Genomic DNA, 20827 nt, shown 5'->3' with positions numbered 1-20827 from the left:
TTGTTTTCCCAAATTCACTTAAACATACCTGAACCATAATTTCATCTTTACAAAACCAATTTATCCCAACAAAACTGCCTGACATTTATCCCAACAAAACTGCCTGACATTTATCCCAACAAAACTGCCTGACATTTATCCCAACAAAACTGCCTGACATTTGCTACTTCTATTTAGCAAAAAAAAAAAAAGTTTTGACCATGTCACAATGTGATAATCTTTAGATATTTTATTGATCTTAACTTTTTTTCAATGAATAAACAAATTAAACAGAGAAATTTCACACAAAGGCAGTTTAAAATATAATTATTTTACTAATAGATTTTGTAAGTGAGGTTAGTTTTAATAGCATCTTAACAGAGTTGACCACATCTGTCTTCTGAAGTGGTTTCTCTTGTGAACTAGTCAGATGGAAAACTTTGAGGTGTTACTTGATTTTTCAATTGATTGGCCAAAGATCGTGATGAAGCACACAAAATTCGCCGACTCATCAAATCCACTTTTCCGCCTGTAAAAGACAAACAAAATTTCTTTAATTAAAATACATGGACATATTTAGAACAGAATAATCAGATGATTTCAGCAAAATATCACATAATGTAATGAAAGAGCTAATCATAACAAGAATCGTTAACAATTTAATGTCAGCTTGTGCTTTACTTATGTATTTATCCAAGAAACCTATGCATAATAAACACAGCTTCATCTGAGATGAAATCTTTCAACCGGCATGAAACAATGATTCTTGGAAACTTTAATTGATATGAAACCACTGCATGTGACCATCTCAACGATATATATTAACTATTATGTAAAATTTGGAGAATTATAGTTCACAGCACCTGAACTCTTTGTGACAACTTTTTCTTTGATCACTGTTTTGTTCATACGTATGCATGTCTTTTTTTGCTGACGGAGATTTACTCATCAAGCGTGAGCAAAATTCCCTCAGAGTTTGGCTATTTATGTTCAGCAACTCTCACCACTTCACATAGCTTATCTCGTCCATCTCCATAAAACCACATCTCTTGAATCTTCTTCTAGTTTCCCTGTTCGTGTAGCAGAGGGAGCACAACTTTTGTTACTTTGAGGTGAGGTTGTTTGAACATGGAAGACCACCTCCCGAATGTTTCTTGTGTGATCATAAGATTATGGGGGAGTGTAGTACTCCCATGTGAAACATTTAGGAGATGATCTTCTGCACTGTGTCCTTTTTTGCAGCATTAAGTCTCTATGCGAAGTGCCATTGGAAGAGGTATCACCTGCAAATGCTGGGTGACTATTCACCTAATCTTTCTCTAATTGTCACAAATCTTTCACTGGCATTCTCTGAAGACAAAACAGACTGTCGACAGGCCTGGTCCCACTATGGGTTACAGATCTTTCACATGGCATGGCATTCCATCGACCAATATGTTCTATGCACTGGTAATTCTGGTCACATGTTCAACTCCATACTTTGTGGCACATCATCCATGTGAAGCCTTTACTCAGTCACTCGTTTTGGAGACATTCTGCTGTTGATTGTGTGGAGGCAGTGATGTTCCATTGATGCCTTTCAACCATATGCGGTACTGATAGATCATATTGGTAGGTGCTGTAGCAGAGGACACGTCATCTTTTGGCATGATATTGTACCACTGTACCAGTATGCTGTTTCCTGTATAGTACACCGTTTTCTGACTATGATCCTTTTTACACTTCTGTGACATCGCTTGATGATGCCGTTATCAGAAGAGATGCATAGTGGAATTGAAGTCGGGTTCTCCACTCATTTAGAAAGGTTCTAAACAAGCGTCTCTGGAAAGTGGTGTAATTATCTGTCAGAATCTCTGTTGGTTATCCCCACATAGAAGAGTGGTTGATTAGGTTGATTACATTTTTTGCATCTTACCAAAGAAGACACTGCCAGATAGCAAACCTAGTAGAGCTGCAGTCAGTCAATGTCAAAAATGGGCTCAATTGTAATGCGTAATACCCATTACCACTCGATGTCATGTTTGTTTAACATTTAAAATATCCTTTGACCAGTGCATAGGTGATGGATCTATCGACTGACACTCTTCATATTCTCTGATGACAGTTTCAAAGTGGTAGCTTGCAAAATAGAGTGTCCGTCTCACTCTAGGATGACCGTTTTGTTGGTGAACAATCTTGATGTGGTCAAATCTGACTGAGCTCACGAATGTAGTGCAGGCAGATTGCACAGGCTTAGTATTCAGCTGTGCACTCTTGTGAGAACTTCCTTAATGTTAAGGGGGGCATCATTTACTTTGTCATCTCTAATTGTTCATTAACGGCAACATAAAGCCAACTATCCACAGGAAGGTGTCCAACCAACTTGCCACATAATGAAAATATATTCCATTGTGTGTCGACACGAGGCAAAGACATGCGTGAGATTTTGTTTCAAACCAAGCACTTGTACACCATTCTGTTGCTTCTCCGGTTCTTTATTGAAGCGGTCCAAACTATAAAGATGCTCTTTCACATGCACCACTGGCACAAGACTCTTGTCATCAATATAAACATGCTCATTTCCTTCATCAAAATAGCATCAACAATTATTTGCATGATGGATGGTGTCACATTGAATCCGAACTCTATGTGACTTGAACAATTACTTCGTCCCTTGATCAGTCGGGCCACAGTGATTCGTGCATATATACTTGAAGGTTTGCTGCTTCCTGCAATTCTCTCAACTTTTCAGTCCATATGTTCACATCGACCATAAATGGGTTCATGTGCTCATTTAATTCCCGATAGTCGAACACCAGCCTCACCTTTTGTTTGCTCTGCTGAATGACTGCCATCTCTTTTTATCAATTCAGATCAGATGTAAATATTCGTTTAAACGAGATCAGGCATATAAACATTTTATTTTATCAAATTAAAATGTCTGATATATCCATATATGTTTTATTCGACTGTTGTTTGGATGATAACTTGAGGAAACGATTTGAAACCCCCAAAAATGGTGGCAACTAACGCCAGATAGAGTTATTTATGTCATGACTTACGAAAATTTATACAACATAATAGACGCACTACCAGTCGATGAATTGTCAGGTTTCAAACAGATCAACTATTACTTGGCATGTTTCAAACTGATAAAATATTGCTTGGCATTTTTGAAAGAGATCAAATATTACTTGCCATATTTCAAAGAGAAGTACCGACAACTTAGCAGAGATCAGCTATATGTCAAATGCTTGAATAGGAAAAAAAATCTCAGAATGAAATCAGTATTAAAACTTAACCTACTACTTAATAACGGAATTTATTTGACAAATTTACAAGAAGCTAACTGACAAGAGTGCAACAGTTAGATGTTTATAAATTGAACATAGATGTAACAGAGGATAATGTATAAGTTTTTGTTATAAATAGGAAATTCTTGTAGTAATGCTGTTTTTAAGAAAATAAAATTTAAAGTTGCAAGAATGTAGTAGTTGGAAGAGATAATATGGAAGAAATACCTGAAATATTTTCAGGCGATTAAATCCTAATTATATCAAAGCAAATTTTGTTCTCTACAATTACTACACTGTTAAAAATGTCTTTTTTGCGTCTTTCCATACATCAATTATTTTTTGTGACCGCACGCTATTTTTAAGGAATGAATTCTTCTTTCAGTCCCGTCTATGCTGTTGAGAACAAAACGCACACTCGGATTTTATCTTTCTTTTCCCACGACAAAACGTTCGCTTCTTCACCTGAGCAGCAGAGCAGCGGTCCATTCCTTTTTCTTTTTTCCCCAATTGAGCAGCGGTCCATTCATTTTTCGTTTTTTCCAAACGCGAACGAGACAACATCCAAAAAAATATATATTTAATTCATTGTTTGTTAGTATCTAAATTATTTGTTTGAATTTAATTTGTTTTATTTTCTTGTATCTTATCATTTGTTTTCATCTTAACTTATTGTTTTTTTACATTTTCACAATTGTTTATTGTTTGTTTTTTGTTTTTATTTTCTTTGTTATAATCGGCCTCATATGATAACAGGTTGAGGTCCACATAGGGAAAAATACCTTTTCTCATTGAGACAACTCACTTTCTTCAGATACATTTTCAGTGAGATTGGGATATGAGACCCAGAGAAGCTTGTAGTAATTTCAAATCTTCCACCAACGTTGGGGAACGTCTGGATATGTTTCAGTATGTAGATTCATATCACTATGCCAATGTCAGCAAGCCACTCCAACAACTCATAAGATACAGAATGGAGGTGGGTAGAGACAGAAGAAAAGGGAGTGAGAAAGTTAAAGGAAACCCTGATTTGAGCTGAGGCCTATTTTGACCTTAAAAAGGAAACAAATATCCCTTGTAGGTTCACCATCACCACTGACCATTTCTCGGAATCATAAAACGTCTCAAACCAGCCATATCTAGAATTGAATGCTGGTGACTGTGTGCCATACCATATGAATACTGCTAGGTGTACCAACCCACAACACAAATACTAGCGTTATATTATTATAACGTAAAGAAAAATTATAATCGGCCTCATATAATGACAGGTTGAGGCCCACACTAGAGGCTGAACAGGGAAAAATACCTTTTCTCAGTAAGAAACCTACTGACTATCTCAATCAATATCTTCATTACAACCTAAGACAAACATTGCAGATGAGATAGGCATAAGGTCTGTAGCTCAACATGCCTTCACCCTTAATCAATCACGCTTGGAGATGTAGGTAGCCACAAGAGAAGATCCTCTGTTTCAGAAAATGATGGCTGCATTTTTGGACATGCAATTGAATCACCTGAAGATATCCAGTTTCACACAATTTAAAGATGAGTTAACCATATGTTTTGATGGTTTCATATTTTGAAGCCATCATCTTTTGATCCTTTCCACTTAACATAGTCCATTGCACACACCAGTGTAATGCAGCTAATGAGAGAAAAATTCTGGTTCTCTACAATCGACGAACTAGTGGAAGAGATGGTACGTAACCCTGTCAGGCTTCCAACTCTACATCATCACACCATCAACCCATATACACCACCCCACTTTTCACTGCCCCATGGACTGAAATCTTGCTGATCTTTTCCCATCTGGAGATGACGTATTAGTCACTAATAATGATTACAGCAGATTCTCAGAAATAGAAGTACTCTTCTTACTATCAGCAAGAGTGATTATTCCTCATCTTTATGCAATCTTTGCCTGACAAGGCTACCCTGCTATTGTTAAGTTTGACAATGGTCCTCACCTTCCAAGGAGAGGAATTCAAAAACTATGCAATTCAGTTAGGATTTCATCAAAGAAAAGTGACACCTTCTTTGACCCAATGCGGAGAGGTTTAATGTTTTATAAGAAATTTAAATATATTCGCACCACCAATGTGGAGTGCATAAACTGGAAAACTCGGCTGCTCCAATTTCTAAGGTAGTACAGAGTCATCCTCCCTACAGGACAATATCTCTATTTGAAGCCTTCACTGGAAAGAAGGACCACGAATATCGGCATACACTTTGTTCCTAAGACTCTATGCCAGGACCGATCCACATTCACATAGCAGAGAATGATGCATAAGCAAAGAGAAAAACGAAGACCTATGCAGACATAAAAAAGACAAAGTTCTCACCGCTCGGCCTAGGGGACAGAGTACTTGTCAAACAGAAACATCTTAACAATTAATCTCAAAACAATTTATAATTATCAGTCAAAGGGTAGCATAGTTACAGCACAGACACCTCAAACTCATCTCTTCCATCAGATAGACCCTGACAGTTCTCCCAGAGAAGGAGTAGAGTCAGGTTTTAAATAAGAAGACCACACACCCATCCACAACATTAAGACACAATCCACCACCATTAAGGTGCAATACAAGAGTTACTTTTTCACTACAAACAATCTATGTGGCATAGTAATCCATAGGATGGCCTGCTCTTTTGATTATAGCACATTGAAATATTTAATGAAGCACAATTCAGTCACTACATATGACATTTATTATCTGATCAATGTTCTTGTGGCTAAATGTTTTGAAAAATCAAGCTAGCTTAGTTTATGTGAGAGTTTGCACTCACCTGTGTCTGGATCCATAATAATTCCTCCAGCCTCACATGCGATTAAGATTCCTGCTGCAATGTCCCAAACATGGATACCATACTCGACATAAGCATCTGCTTCTCCACAGGCGATACCACACATGTCCAGTGCGGCAGAACCTTGAGCACGGATGCTACCAACAAGAAACAAAATAATAATCTATATATCTATAAAAGTGAAAGTGTATGTCTGTCTGTCTGTCTGTGTACATTTCCCTACAAAATAACTCTGTCAATTTTCAGTCTACAGACTCGAAATTTGATATACAGCGTAGTGAGATTTGGGAAAATCTTTGTAATCAGTTTTCGGCTAGAGATTTGGCTGTTAAGGGGTCAAAGTTCAACGATTTGACCTTTGAGAACTCTACTAAACTCCTCCGCCAATTTTTGGTCTAAAGACTTGAAATTTTAGGTATAGGTTCTTTGGACATGGATCTAACTTGATTTGAACCCAAAACAATAAATATTAAGGGGTTATAATAGGGGTCAAAGTTTTAAAAAGCTTGACCTCTGAGGTCTCTACTAAATTACTCAGACAATTTCTGGTCTAAACATTTGAAATTTTACATAAAGTGTATTCAGAGATAGGATAAGCTTTTTAATCGATTTGGGTCGAAAATTTGAGCTATAAATATATAAATCTGTGCATGTATATTTGCATGTCTGCCTAAAACTTTCAACAGAGACGACTGATTTTCACAAGATCAGTATCGTTTTGAAGTGACAAATGCTGACAAATTGGCTAAAAATATTAATTTCTTCACCCTCAACTCGGCACTTTTCTACAGGGAGAGATTGCTTTTTTCGCTGATAGTTTCGAAAGTTATCCCTTCTTTTCGATTGCCTTAATTTAAACCTACATCATTTCCGGTTTGGCGGTGGTCGTAACAGCAAAGACGTCACGTTTTTTTCACGTTCTTTTCCTCCTTCGTGGTATGGGTTCGAGCCTGCCTTCCTACTACCACTGTTTTTTTTTTTTGCTCGACACACACCTCCAAGAACCTGGGCAACGCTGGGCACCCATGCTAGTATAATAAAAAGCATTTACCAAAGATTTTTTGATGGGGGGGGGTGACAGACATGCTAAAATAATTATTAAAAAACAAATAATAATTCTTAACAAAATAATGAAAATCATTAATTATAACCAGATACATTTTAACTACTAACACGAAAGATTATGTTAAACCATTAAATAGATTATTTAATAGTGCGACCTGTTCATCAGTGTTGCCCGGGGAAATAAATAAATCCAAAATCTCCTGCTTTTAATCGAACTTGCTTAGAAGCTTTCTGTTTTGGAAAGAGTGGGAAAGTTTAATACAAAATTTAATCCAAACTTATCTTTAAAATATATTTTAAATAAATAATGGATGAAAACAATGTAGTTTGCATTTCAATCGAACTTCAAATAATCAATGAAAAAGAAAAGAAATACGTACAAATAATTCTGACATCTGGGTTCATGAATTTATAGTTGAAAAACTGTTATATTAGATTTTTTCACCCAATACTTCCCAATAGGTGGAATTATTTCTGTTAGTTGTTCAAACGCACTATTTTCATTATTTTCTCTTGGAATGTATTTTATTAATAACAAGCTAAAAGCATATATGAATGTTAAAAAAATTGAAGTGTTAAAATAATACTAAGGCAGCCTCCAAAGCACTACCCCAACAATACTTTCTAGAGTGAATCATGAACTATTGCTGCTGTTAAAAGCCACTCTATTACTTTTTAGAATATATTAAATACATTGACAAAAAGTTAAACTAAATAGTCCTTTCCAAATTAACCCTGTGAAAATATGTTGTTGCTTTTAAGAAGCTTTGTATTAAGTTGAGAAGAAAGTTCTTGCAGAATTCTTTAATTTGATTTCAAATCAGTTTTCGTTATAATACCTTTACTTTATGTATCATTTTAAACAGCATTTAAATTACAATCGTTTTAAAACAAGTACGTCTTCTTTTCAGAACATTGAATACAAGATGGAAAAAAAGCAAATTCGCACAATTTTCTTATTTCAATTCAAGCTAGGCCAAAAAGCTGCTGAAACAGCTCGCGATATCAATGAAGCACTACTAAACACACAGCACAAGAAATTTTCTGGCGGCGACAAGAGTCTTGATGATGATGATGATGAGTGCAGTGGTTGGCCATCGGATGTTGACAACGATCAATTAAGAGCCTTAGTCGAAGCCAATCCACGCACAACTGTTTGAGAACTTGCTTCTAAATTAGACGTAACGTATACAACGATTTCCAACCACTTGAAAGAGATTGGAAAGACAAAAAACTTGATAAATGCGTACTTCACAAATTGAATGACAATCAAAAGAAACGCCATTATTGTCGTTTTCCCTTCTTTTACGCAACAAGAACGACCTGTTTCTCGACCGAGTGTGTCTTGTGGTGAAAAGTGAGTTCCTTAAGACAACTGACGATGCTCAGCTCAGTGGTTGGACGCCGATGAAACTACACGGCACTTCCCAAAGCCAGAGTTGCACAAAAAGAAGGTCATGTTGATTGTTTGGTGGTCTGTGACCGGTCTAATTCAATACAGTCTTTTTAATGCAGGCGGATAAATACTGTCAACAAATTGTTAGAAATGCATCAGAAGCTTCGACAACAGAAAAGGCCCAAATCTCTTCCATGACAATGCATGTTGCTAAACCGACCCTGCAGAGTTTTGAATCTGTAGACCAAAAATGAGTTTCCTCAGACAGAACGTTCCTCAGACAGACACACAAGGTCACTTATATATATACTAGTAGGCAATTGTAAAATAGGCATAAATATATTTTAATTCATGTAAATGTCATGTTTATTATTTTAGAGCCAATTATCTATTTATTATTATATTGTATCCAATACGTAGTAATGATTTCAAAAGTTATAAAAAAAATGACTAGCGAACCATCAGTTGGAATCGAAACCAAAACATCAATAGATGGATAAAAAACGTGAAAAATTAAGCGACTTTAAGATATGTATATATTTTTGGCGTAAGAGCTTTATTCAACTTTTAAAAAATTGTGACACATTTTTACAGGCTAAAAACAAAATTGAAAATGTTCCATATATATCAAGAGTCAAGTTTGCAGGCAAAAAATTCAGAGATGAGTTTGATCAAGACTTTTCATACACATACAAAGTCACTTAAATATATATATATTTTTATAATTATTTTCCACAGCCGAACCAACGTCGCAGCCCACAAGAGCCAAAAAAGCCAACAAACCGGAAGTCCAAGACTCGAGTTTCACCCTCATTTGGGCTCAGGATTTGAAACCCGAACCTCTTGCATGCTAGACGAGCACTCTATCAACTGAGCAAACACGCCACACACACAAGAATATCTATTAACTTACACAGATCAAACAATCTGCGGTACAGATCTGACAGTGGAAAGAACCTACCTCATATCGAACAAGGGACGAGGTATCAAACCAGCTTTAACCGAAGCCAATGACTCACCAGTAGGAATTTTATATACTCGAAAGGATGATGTCACCCCCACAAGCTAACCTAACGTGGCATGTTTGCTCAGTTGGTAGAGTGCTTCCCTAGCCCTTGCAGAGTTTCAAATCCTGAGTGCGAATGTGTCTAACTGATGAGCCCAAATGAGGGCGAAACTCGAGTCTTGGACTTCCAGTTTGTTGGCTTTCTTGGCTCTTGTGGGCTGCGACATTGGTTTGGCTGTGGAAAATAATTATATATATTCTCTCACACTTTCTGAATATATATTTTTTTTTTTTTTACATAGGCATCACCACATTATCAAGGCCAAGAGGCCACTCAAGGATAAGGGTTAAAAAGTGTACAGTAGAAATTGGACAATATAGTAATCATTAGTAATGAAAATTTGGTAAATTTGATAACTTATATGGAACGGCTCATCAAGAACTTATTTACGTTAGACTTGAAGACAACCATATTGTAGTCAGCCGGAAAGCAGGAAAACGGAAGACAATTCCACAGGCATGCAGTTCTAAGAAAGAAGCTTTGTTCATGGAATCTACGTTTAGGTTTAGGCACAGATAATAAGTGGGGGGAATTATTGATAGTGTTTACAGCTAGACGAGTGTTTCTTGTGAAAGTTTGGCGACGGGGGACCATAGATTGAAGCTCAGTCGAACACTTTCCATGAAAATAACGATACATCAGAGACAAACTCGCAACATCTCTTCTGTGAGATAGAGGTTGCAAGGAAGAGAAAAGGACATCTCCTACGAGGCTACGAAGTCTATTTTGAACTCTATCAAGGCAGGCCAAGTCCTTTCTAGCAGCTCCTGCCCAGATGTGGCAACAGTATTCCATCCTTGGACGTACCTGGCTCTTATATAGATTAGAGAATAGCATCAGCAGTGAGATATCTACCGGATCGATAGAAAGATCCCACCATTTTTCCAGCGTCCTTGGCAACAGATTTGATGTACGTGTTCCATTTAAGATCAGGAGTAATGGTCAAGCCAAGAAGCTTGTCAAAACTTGAGGCCTCCTGAAGACGAGAGCCATTCATTTCAATTGATGCCAGATGTGGATTAGAATGTTGATGATGTAAAGAGAGAAGCTTGGTTTTAGATGCATTAAAAGTAACCAGCCACTCCTTACCCCATTGTACTACGTGCTCAAGATCAGAGGTGAGAGAATTGGAGAGAACTTGGTCGTTTACTGTCTTAGATGTGCTACCATAAATGGTAGTGTCGTCAGCATAAATGTCTACAAATAATGTAAGGATGTGATTTAGAAGATCATTAATGTAGATTAGGAAAAGAGTTGGGCCCAGGATGGACCCCTGAGGGACACCGGCATTAATACTGTGAGCTTCTGATTTTTGCCCCTCAACTACTACTCTTATGAACCTATCAGAAAGAAATGTTTTTATAATTGAGAAGACATTTCCAGCAATACCATAGCTAGAGATCTTATGAAGTAAACCTTTATGCCATACCCTATCAAAGGCCTTAGATATATCAAGAGCAATTGCCCTAGAAAGGTTGCCTCCATCGAGAGATTTGCTAATCCTATGAGATATAACTGTAAGCACATCTGCTGTAGATCTAGCAGAACAGAAACCATATTGAGTGTCACTAAGAAGGTTATTTTTGTTGAGATGGTTGATTACTTCTGTATTTAACACAGATTCCAGCAACTTACTCATGACGCACAGGAGACTTATTGGCCTGTACTGAGAGGGGGATGAGCGATCACCTGAATTCTTAAATACAGGGCATACTGATGAAATTTTTCAGGGAGATGGGAAACTATTCTCCTTAAGACAACGTTTAAACAGTTTTGTAAGTATGGGCGCTAGTTCAGGTTGAAGTTTTTTGAGTACTATAATTGGAATACCGTCAGGGCCAGTTGCTTTACTGGAATCAAGGTTTTTGATTAGCTTGGCAACATCACGTACAGATATACGTATATCACATAGCGTGTTTTCTGATACAGGAGGAAATATTGGGGGTTGGTGGCCTTGATCGCAAAGGGTAGAATTAGCTGCAAAGTTCTTGACAAAGAGTTTGGCTTTGTCTGATGCTGACGAGATTACCTCAGGTCCATTGATGATAGTTGGGATGGAGCACACGCTTCTGTTCAGGATTCTGTTTGCTATTTGCCAAAACTGGTGGGAACCAAGCCGCTGCTCAGCTACTTTGGACTTAACATACATAGCATACAACTCTCTTGCATTCTTTATTACTTTCTTACAATGGTTGCTGGCAGTCCTGAAAGCGGCTTTAGTTTTCATACATCTATTACGTTGGAAACAGTGGAAAAAGTGATTTCTGTGCGCAATGGCAGCAGCACATTCTGGAGAGAACCATGGCTGGCTGTTAGGTTTTTGCTGAAACTTTTTAGAGGGTATGAAACGGTCAATACCTACAATTAACCATTCCGTCAGGTCTAATACTATAGAGGACACATCCTTTTTAAACATGGAATGCAGTGGTAGATCAGATATAAATGTACGGAAGCTATCCCAGTCAGCCTTAGTGTATCGATATACTGTACGATGGAGAGGTACGTCTGGGGACTTATTACATTTCATTTTTATCTTAATTGATACAACAGAGTGGTCGGAAGATCCAAGAGGCGACAGAACAGAAACTGAACATAGTTCAGGGCAAGTTGTGAGAAAAAGGTCTAGTAGGCTCGCATACTGGCCGTCATTGTCGGGCACACGGGTGGGTTCCTGAACAATCTGAGTGAGGTCATAGGCAATGGAGAAATCATAACAGAACCTCCCCTCATCATCAGTCTTGTTAGAGTGGGTCAACCATTCGACGTTGTGAACATTGAAGTCACCACATACGTGAATGTTAGCTGAAGGATAAGCAGATAGGACTTGGTCAATTTTCTCAGATATGCTTTGAAAGATAGTAACTCCGCTGTAATGAGGGCGATAGAGAGTAAATATAAATGCTGTAGTGTGAGCTAAAGCAACCCGGAAGCACATATAGGGTAAGTTAGGATCTTCCCTGGAGATGTCCCTCCCACATGGAAAGTTATCCCTAATATAGGCACATATTCCATGCCCATGGCGATCTTGGGGGTCAGATTTGGAAGTTAAGTTAGAGTATCCTTTAATTGCGAACTCTTCTAGGGAAATAGCCTGTCCAATGCCAGTTTCACTTAAAAATAAAAGGTCTGGTTTAGTCTCCTATAATTGGGTTTCAACCTCTGGAAGGTTAGAACGTAGACCCCTGATGTTGGAGAAGGAGACATGGTAGTAGGGGTCTACGTTGGAAGTTGGAGAACCGGGTTTAATCGTGTATTTTTTCTTGAAACTTGTCATGATGAATTTTTGGAATTTGTGGACTAGGTCGTCAGATTTACTTAGAGCAGGACAGAGAGGGGAAACTAAGAGAGAAAAAGAAACGAAGAATTTTTTAAATTTTTTTATTTGTAGCTAATGATAAGGTAAAGCCGTAACAATTACCCACTAGTATGGCATCGAGAGGCCCTGCATGGTCCAGAATCCATTCACCAAATGGCAATACAGCAGCCCCAGTACTTTGCACCTGCTGATAGGACAGCCTCCTTAGTGGCTAGTCCAAGGTTCGGGTCCCTGACTATCAGGCGGATAACGTCAGCCCAGACAAAACATTTACCTCCAGCACCCTTACTAGTGACATGGCTACAAGGATAGACATAGAAACAGAAAATCTCCGCCATCTCTGCCAACTGTTTGCGCAAAATACTGCCAAGCTAGAAAACAGCTTTTTCTTCTCCCTTTGTCAGAAAAATCACTCATTAAAAAATGAGGACTGAGGGACAAATAAGAAGAAGCGAGAGTAACAGGAGCTGCCGATAACGCATCCACAATGCGTTTTCTACTCTCCATTTAAAAAAAAAAAAATATATATATATATATATATATATATATATATGTGTGTGTGCGTTTGCTAAAACATTTTCATCCCCCCCCAAGTGACATTTTAATGTTAAATTCTACGTAATTTAAAAAACGCTGAGTAATGTCACGTGACCTGACGTAACCAAGCTGTAATGGCGGCTGCTAATACACAAATTAACTACCTTCGAAGGGTAACTTGATATTATAACCCAGAGTTAAATATTAATTTTCGAGTTGAAACGTAATTATCGCATTTCAAAACGTAGAATCCCAAATTTACACGAAAATTGAAGGGAAAATAAAATTATTAGTGATCAAACTTTTTTACCGACGGCAATCGATTTGCTATCTTTTAAAATGTAAACAATGCATTTCACAATCTAAAACATTACATATAGGCGAGTATGAAGGGAAGGGGGGGCATAATATTAGTTAATGATCGTTTGTTTCACTACACCGTTACGAAATGTGAGTTAATGGATTTGGTGACATCTCAGGCATAAACACTGTCATAATATAGGCTAAGAGACTATTAGTCGCCTAGAGTTATGCCCCTTGGCCCGTGACGTATGAATCTCGTCCGCCATTGTTTCTCAGTGCAACGTTTACTACTAGACAATAAAGAACGCATTTTACACCACCTTCGAGTCTGTTTATCAATGCTTCCAAAGTATGTATTATCACGACATGGTGTCTGAAGTGGGATCCTCTAAAGAATCAAAGGAATAGTAACAATATTACCCTAAAAAAAAAAAAAAAAAAAAAAAAAACGAACATTTTCGGGATCTAAAAAAAAATTAATACAAAAACACACGTGGTGTCGGTATTTTTCTCGCAATCGACGATGAATACATATTCGCAACTACCACCTCCAACAATCGATTGGAACACTTCAAATTTGGCCAAATCAATGGACCGATTTATCAGGCAAGTTCATTTATATTTCGACGGCCCAATGAAAGACGTAGATTCAGACACAAAGTTAAATTACTTGCTAATATGGTCTGGTATCGAGGGCCAGGAAATAAGTGACACTTTTCCCTTTCGACAGGGAGAAGAAAGGACATTGGATAAATATATCCAATTTTTTAAGGAATATGCGAATCCGCGATCGAACTTTCGTGTAGCTAGACACAACCTACTAAAATGTAAACAAAACGCGGATGAATCGGCACACGCATTTCTAAGTCGGCTGCGTCAGACAGCCAAACAGTGTGAATACGGTCGGACGGTGGAAGAGACCATTGTGTTGGACCTATTCATATTCGGTATTTATTTACAGTCTGCACAAAAGTCCCTAATAAGAGAAGGAAGCGATCTCACGATCGAGAAATCACTCGGAATCGTCGAGACAGAAGAAGCCACGTGTAAACAAATGGAAGCATTACGTACAACAGCAGTAGAAGACAGCTCTACACTCGCAGTTAGAGCCAGACAGCCCAGTGGACCTACCACATGTGGTAATTGTGGCACAAAACACCATCAATATAAATGCCCAGCTAAAGGCAAATACTGCCTAAAATGCAATAAAAAGGGACACTTTGCTAAAGTTTGCCACTCTGAAATGGGAGACGAGGGGCACACACGCAGACAGTCATTCCAGCCACAGAGGAAATATAATAAGAATAAAATCCACATGGCAGCAGCACATATGGGTAGCAACGACGACAGTTCCACAGAGGAGCTGTACTTTCACACAGTAAAGGAATTACCGTTAGCGACCACAGAAGCTTTCACAAAACTGAAGATAGGCAACAGCAAAGCCCAAATAGAGGTTGACGCGAAAATCGACACAGGTGCAATGAGCAACCTGTTACCTAAACAGGTATTCAAGGAACTGAAAGGAGTACCACTGGAAAAATCAGCTATAAGGCTAATTGCGTTTGGAGGCTCAACGATAGACCAAGAAGGGACCTGTCGTTTAGGGGTCAGATCCCGCGACAAGTTCGTTAAAGCGACCTTTCACGTGGTGAAATCAAGAGACCCTATACTAATAGGACTCCAAACATCAAGAGAATTAGGGCTAGTCACCCTTAACTTGGCTATAAAAACGGACACAACTCATGTGACGGACAAAGCATCCCGGCCTACTCCCCCGCACGACATGAAACCGGTCCCCGTGCAGGAACCATGTACGATGGGAAACCTTGGAGAAAGGAGGAAAATCATTGAGGAATTTCCAGACGTATTCGACTCCATTGGTTGTCTGCCAGGTGAACACACCATCCATTTAAACCCCGAAGTACCACCAGTTGTCCACCCACCACGGCGAGTCCCAATATCCCTAAAAGGAAAGTTGAAATTGGAGTTGGACTCCTTAGAGGCCCAGGGAATAATTTCCCCTGTAAAGGACCCAATGCCCTGGGTAAACTCATTCGTCTGTACCACTAAAAGGAACGGATCGGTCAGGCTATGCCTCGACCCCCGAGACTTAAATAAAGCAGTGCACAGACCACACTATGCGACTCCGACATTCGAAGACATCACTGCGGAACTAGACAACGCTAGATGGTTCACAAAAGTCGATATCAAGTCCGGCTACTCGCATTTGAAACTGGACGAAAAGTCGAGACGTCTCACAACATTCATTACCCCACATGGCAGATACATGTACAACAGGTACCCCATGGGAGTCAAATCTGCCCAAGATGAGTTCCAAAGAGCCATGCAGGAAAACTTCGGAGACCTCGAAAATGTCCTATCCATATGCGACGACATAGTAGTGTACGGATTCGAGGAAGACGGCAGTGACCATGACAAGGCACTGAGGCAGCTAATGTTTAGAGCAAGGGAAAGAAACTGCAGGTTTAATTCAGAGAAATTTGTGGTGAAAACCTCCGAAATCCCTTTCTACGGCCACATAATCTCAAGAGACGGTGTCAAGCCAGATCCCCGGAAAATAGAGGCGATCACACAGATGCAACCCCCCGAGGATGCAAAGCAGCTCACCAGCTTCCTAGGCCTGGTGAACTACTTGAACAAATTCTCTCCACGACTCGCGACACTGACAAAACCCCTACGTGAGTTAACATCGAAGAAGAATGAGTTCACATGGTCTTCACAGGAGCAACAGGCATTCGAAGAAATCAAAAAAGAGATCGGAAATCATACGACACTCCGATACTTCGACCCTAAAGAACCAATAGTGCTACAGGTAGATGCGTCTTCAATGGGTATAGGCGCGGCTCTGCTACAAAACGAGAGACCAGAAGCATTCGCGAGCAAAGCACTTTCCGGACCAGAAACACGCTACTCAAACATAGAGAGGGAGATGTTGGCTATCGTCTTTGGCCTGGAGAAATTTCACAGTTACGTTTGGGGCCACAAAACGACAATTCATACGGATCACAAGCCATTGGAGTCGATAGCATTGAAAAATCTAGCACAAGCACCCCCAAGACTGGCTAGAATGTTATTGAAGGTCGAGGGATATGATTTTACTGTAAAATATACCCCAGGAAAAACAGTTCCAATTGCAGACTGCTTGTCACGAGTAGCACCCAGACCCAGTGGGCACATTGAAGGGATCGATCTCAACGTCCATAGCATGATCTCATACCTCAACTTTGCACCGACGAGAGTTGAAGATATAAGAGTGGAAACATCCCAGGATCCACTCCTAAAGCAACTTGTAAGCATGGTATTGACCGGCTGGCCTTCCAACCGGGCTGACTGCCCAGGAATTCTCCTGCCATTCTGGAATTTCAGAGATGAGATTGGGGTCCAGGATGGAATTCTACTCAAGAGCCAGAGAATCATTATCCCAGCCTCGTTGCAAAGAGGCATACTGGAAGAGCTGCATGCTTCACATCAAGGAGTAGAGAGAACGAGGTTACGAGCGCGTTCAGCGGTGTACTGGATAGGGTTAAATAAGGACATAGAAGATATAGTCCGAGAGTGCCACACATGCCAGAAATACCAAGCCAGTATCCCGCCCGAATCAATACTCCAGCACGAAACCCCTACGTACCCCTGGCAGTACGTCAGCACAGACTTGTTCACATTGGCAGGGAAAGAATATCTGCTTGTGGCGGATCAGTACAGCCGAAACCCCTTCGTACGACGCCTTCCGTCCGCCTCATCAATATCCGTTATTAGAAGTATTAAGACGATATTTGAGGAACAAGGAGTGCCGGAAATCTTGTACTCGGACAATGGTCCACAATTTACAAGTAAAGATTTCAAGGATTTCGCCAGGACGTACAGCTTCCAACACAGGACATCGTCCCCACATTACCCCAAGTCTAACGGATTCGCCGAAAGAATGGTGGGAACATGCAAGAAGATTTTGACGAAGGCAGGGGAAACTGGTCAAGACAGCTACCTAGCAATGATGGCTTACAGAGCCACGCCACTGTCATCAGACATTAAGTCCCCGGCAGAGTTACTCAACGGACGAAAAATACGGACACCCCTAGTATCCAAGCAACAACTTGGCGATGAGCAGACTAGGACAGCCATACAGAAACAGAAAGATCATTCTAAGGTCTGCTATGACAGGAAACATAACAGACACCACTCCCACCTACATGCAGGACAGAATGTCTATGTCCAGCAGGAAAAAGCAAAGATATGGGAGCCTGGAAAAATTCAGCGCTCCAGCGTGACACCCAGATCCTACATAGTTGAATCTGAGAACGGCAACACCTATAGAAGGAACAGGCAGTTCCTCAGACCAGCTGGGAGGAGATCAACAACCGCAAATAGATCCGACCAACCTCGCCCCAGCGACTCTCCACCGGATCCCACCCAGAAGGAAGGTCCCCCCCCTAAACAAATCGAAATGCCGACCACCGAACAACACTCCAGCGGCACGCCTCACACCCGAACTGAGAAACTCACCCCCGAATTAAGAAGATCTCAGAGACGAGTGAATGCTCCTCAGAAACTGAACTTATAGGTTACACTATCCTAAAAAAGAGACAATACCATTACCCTAGAACAATGGAGACAAGCTAAATAATATATTAGAGACTATGTTATCCCTTAATCAGATAAAGGCTAAATATCGCCCTTGGACTATATACATATATATGGAAGGGAAGGGATGTCATAATATAGGCTAAGAGACTATTAGTCGCCTAGAGTTATGCCCCTTGGCCCGTGACGTATGAATCTCATCCACCATTGTTTCTCAGTGCAACGTTTACTACTAGACAATAAAGAACGCATTTTACACCACCTTCGAGTCTGTTTATCAATGCTTCCAAAGTATGTATTATCACGACAAACACCTCCTTATTTTCGAGTAACTTTTGTTTCTCTAAAGCTTGAGATCCCAGGCATCATCTCCCCCTTATTTTCTTACAGAGAGGGAGCCGAAAGATGAGACCGCTTCAATTCTAAGAACATTTTGATCTTAGCCGAAAGGCCAAGTAAACAAAGATACAAATTATATATTTATCGTATACCAAATTGAGACAAGATGTCATATTCCAAACATCACACATCGCTAAAATGCTAATTCCAAATTCTGAAATTAAAACATTATTATTCAGAAAGCCATTCTTAGTATTTATTTTATAAACAATCATTATCATAATATGCAAGTGACCTCCCTTGGATGTAGCTTCATTGTCGAATACCATTACAATAATATAGAGTCATTGTTATAATATTCAAGTGTATTGGATGTAGCTTCATTGTCGAATACATTAGAAAAATATATATGCAAGTGACCTTCCTTGGATGTAGCTTCAATGTCGAATTTCATTAGAAAAATATACATTTATAGTTATTACCTCACGTGGATATAGCTTCATTGTCTAATACAATTAGAATAATATACAATTATTGTTATAATATGAAGGTGACCTCCCTTGGATGTAGTTCATTATCAAACACCATTAGATTAATATACAATCATTGTTATAATATGTAAATGACCTCCCTTGGATGTAGCTTCATTGTCGAATACCATTAGATTAATAATAAATCATTGTTATAATATGTAAGTGACCTCCCTTGGATGTAGCTTCATTGTCGAATACCATTAGATTAATATAAAATCATTGTTATAATATGTAAGTAACCTCCCTTGGATGTAGCTTCATTGTCGAATACCATTAGATTTATATATAATCATTGTTATAATATGCAAGTGACCTTCCTTGGATGTACCTTCATTGTTGAACATCATTAGAATAATATGCAATCATTGTTACAACATGCAAGTGACCTCCCTCAGATGTAGCTTCATTGTCGAATACCATTAGATTAATATACAATCATTGTTATAATATGTAAGTGACTTCCCTTTGATGTAGCTTCATTGTCGAATACCATTAGATTACTATACAATCATTGTTATAATATGCAAGTGACCACTCTTGGATGTAGCTTCATTTTCAAATACCATTAGATTAATATATGATCATTGTTATAATATGCAAGTGACCTCCCTTGGATGCAGCTCAATTGTTTAATACCATTAGATTAATATACAATCATTGTTATAATATGCAAGTGACCTCCCTTAGATGTAGCTTCATTGTTTAATACCATTAGATTAATATACAATCATTGTAATATAATGCCAGTGACCTCCCTTGGATGTGGCTTTATAGCTGGATATATGTACTAGCAGAATACCCAGCGTCACCTGGGATTTTATAAGAAATGTGGATATATGTACTAGCTAAATACCCGACGTTTCCTGGGATTAGATGAGATAGGTGTGATGTTTCCTAGTAGAATACCTGATAAATGGATATTTATGCTAACAGAATACCCTATATAGGAAGATGGGGCGATTATGTCATTACATCATGAAAAACAGTTGTCGAAATTAGCAACATACCCAAGAATTATGAAAAGTGAGTAAATGTAAGTTATTTGTGCTTATAATGAATAAACAGTTCAGACAGTCTCAAAGTTATTTTTTTAGTAGAAGGTGGTCGATTCTGTGAGTTAAATCATGAAAATGATTGTCGAAATTAGTAACATATCCAAGAATGATAAAAAATGATGAAATGTGAATTACTTCATTGGTGTGTTTGTAATGAAATATCGAGCCAAGACAATGTCTCAAAGTTATGATTTTAGTAAGAGGAAGGGGATTATATGGGTTAAACTATCAAAAATGTTTCTCGAAATAAATAACACATCCAAGGATTATGAAAAATGATTTAATCTGAGTTATTTGATTGATGTGTTTATAATGAAATAACTAGCTCAAACAATGTCTCAAAGGTTTTACTTTTGTAAGAGGTAAGCGATAATGTGTGTTAAATCATAAAAAATGATTGTCGAAATTAGTAACATATCCAAGAATTGTGAAAAATGTGTAAATGTGAGTGTTGGTGTGTTTGTAATAAAATAACCAGCTCACACAATGTCTCAAAATTATGATTTTAATAAGAGGAAGGCGATTGTATGTGTTGAATAATTAAAAATGATTGTCGAA

General features: G+C 38.7%; 1 protein-coding gene across 3 annotated transcripts in view; it reads right to left on the bottom strand.

The window, feature by feature from the left end:
* Positions 1 to 206: 206 nt before the first annotated feature.
* Positions 207 to 20827, bottom strand: part of LOC145277825 (inositol monophosphatase 1-like) — a 597035-nt gene continuing 576414 nt past the window's right edge. For 2 of the 3 annotated variants that reach the window (XM_080129728.1, XM_080129729.1), the window contains 2 exons: positions 6042 to 6196; positions 207 to 508 (listed from right to left, as the gene is read on the bottom strand). In XM_080129728.1, coding sequence (XP_079985854.1) covers positions 402 to 508; positions 6042 to 6196 — 262 coding nt within the window. In that variant the 3' untranslated portion in view covers positions 207 to 401. The remainder of the gene's footprint in view (positions 509 to 6041; positions 6197 to 20827) is intronic. The other variant, XM_080129730.1, reaches the window with a different exon arrangement.

This window comes from Euprymna scolopes, chromosome 6 (genome assembly GCF_053919585.1).
Source record: "Euprymna scolopes isolate OS-2025 chromosome 6, ASM5391958v1, whole genome shotgun sequence".
NCBI lineage: Eukaryota > Metazoa > Mollusca > Cephalopoda > Sepiida > Sepiolidae > Euprymna > Euprymna scolopes.
Note: the sequence above shows the minus strand (reverse complement) of the source record. Positions and strands in the feature narration are given on the sequence as shown.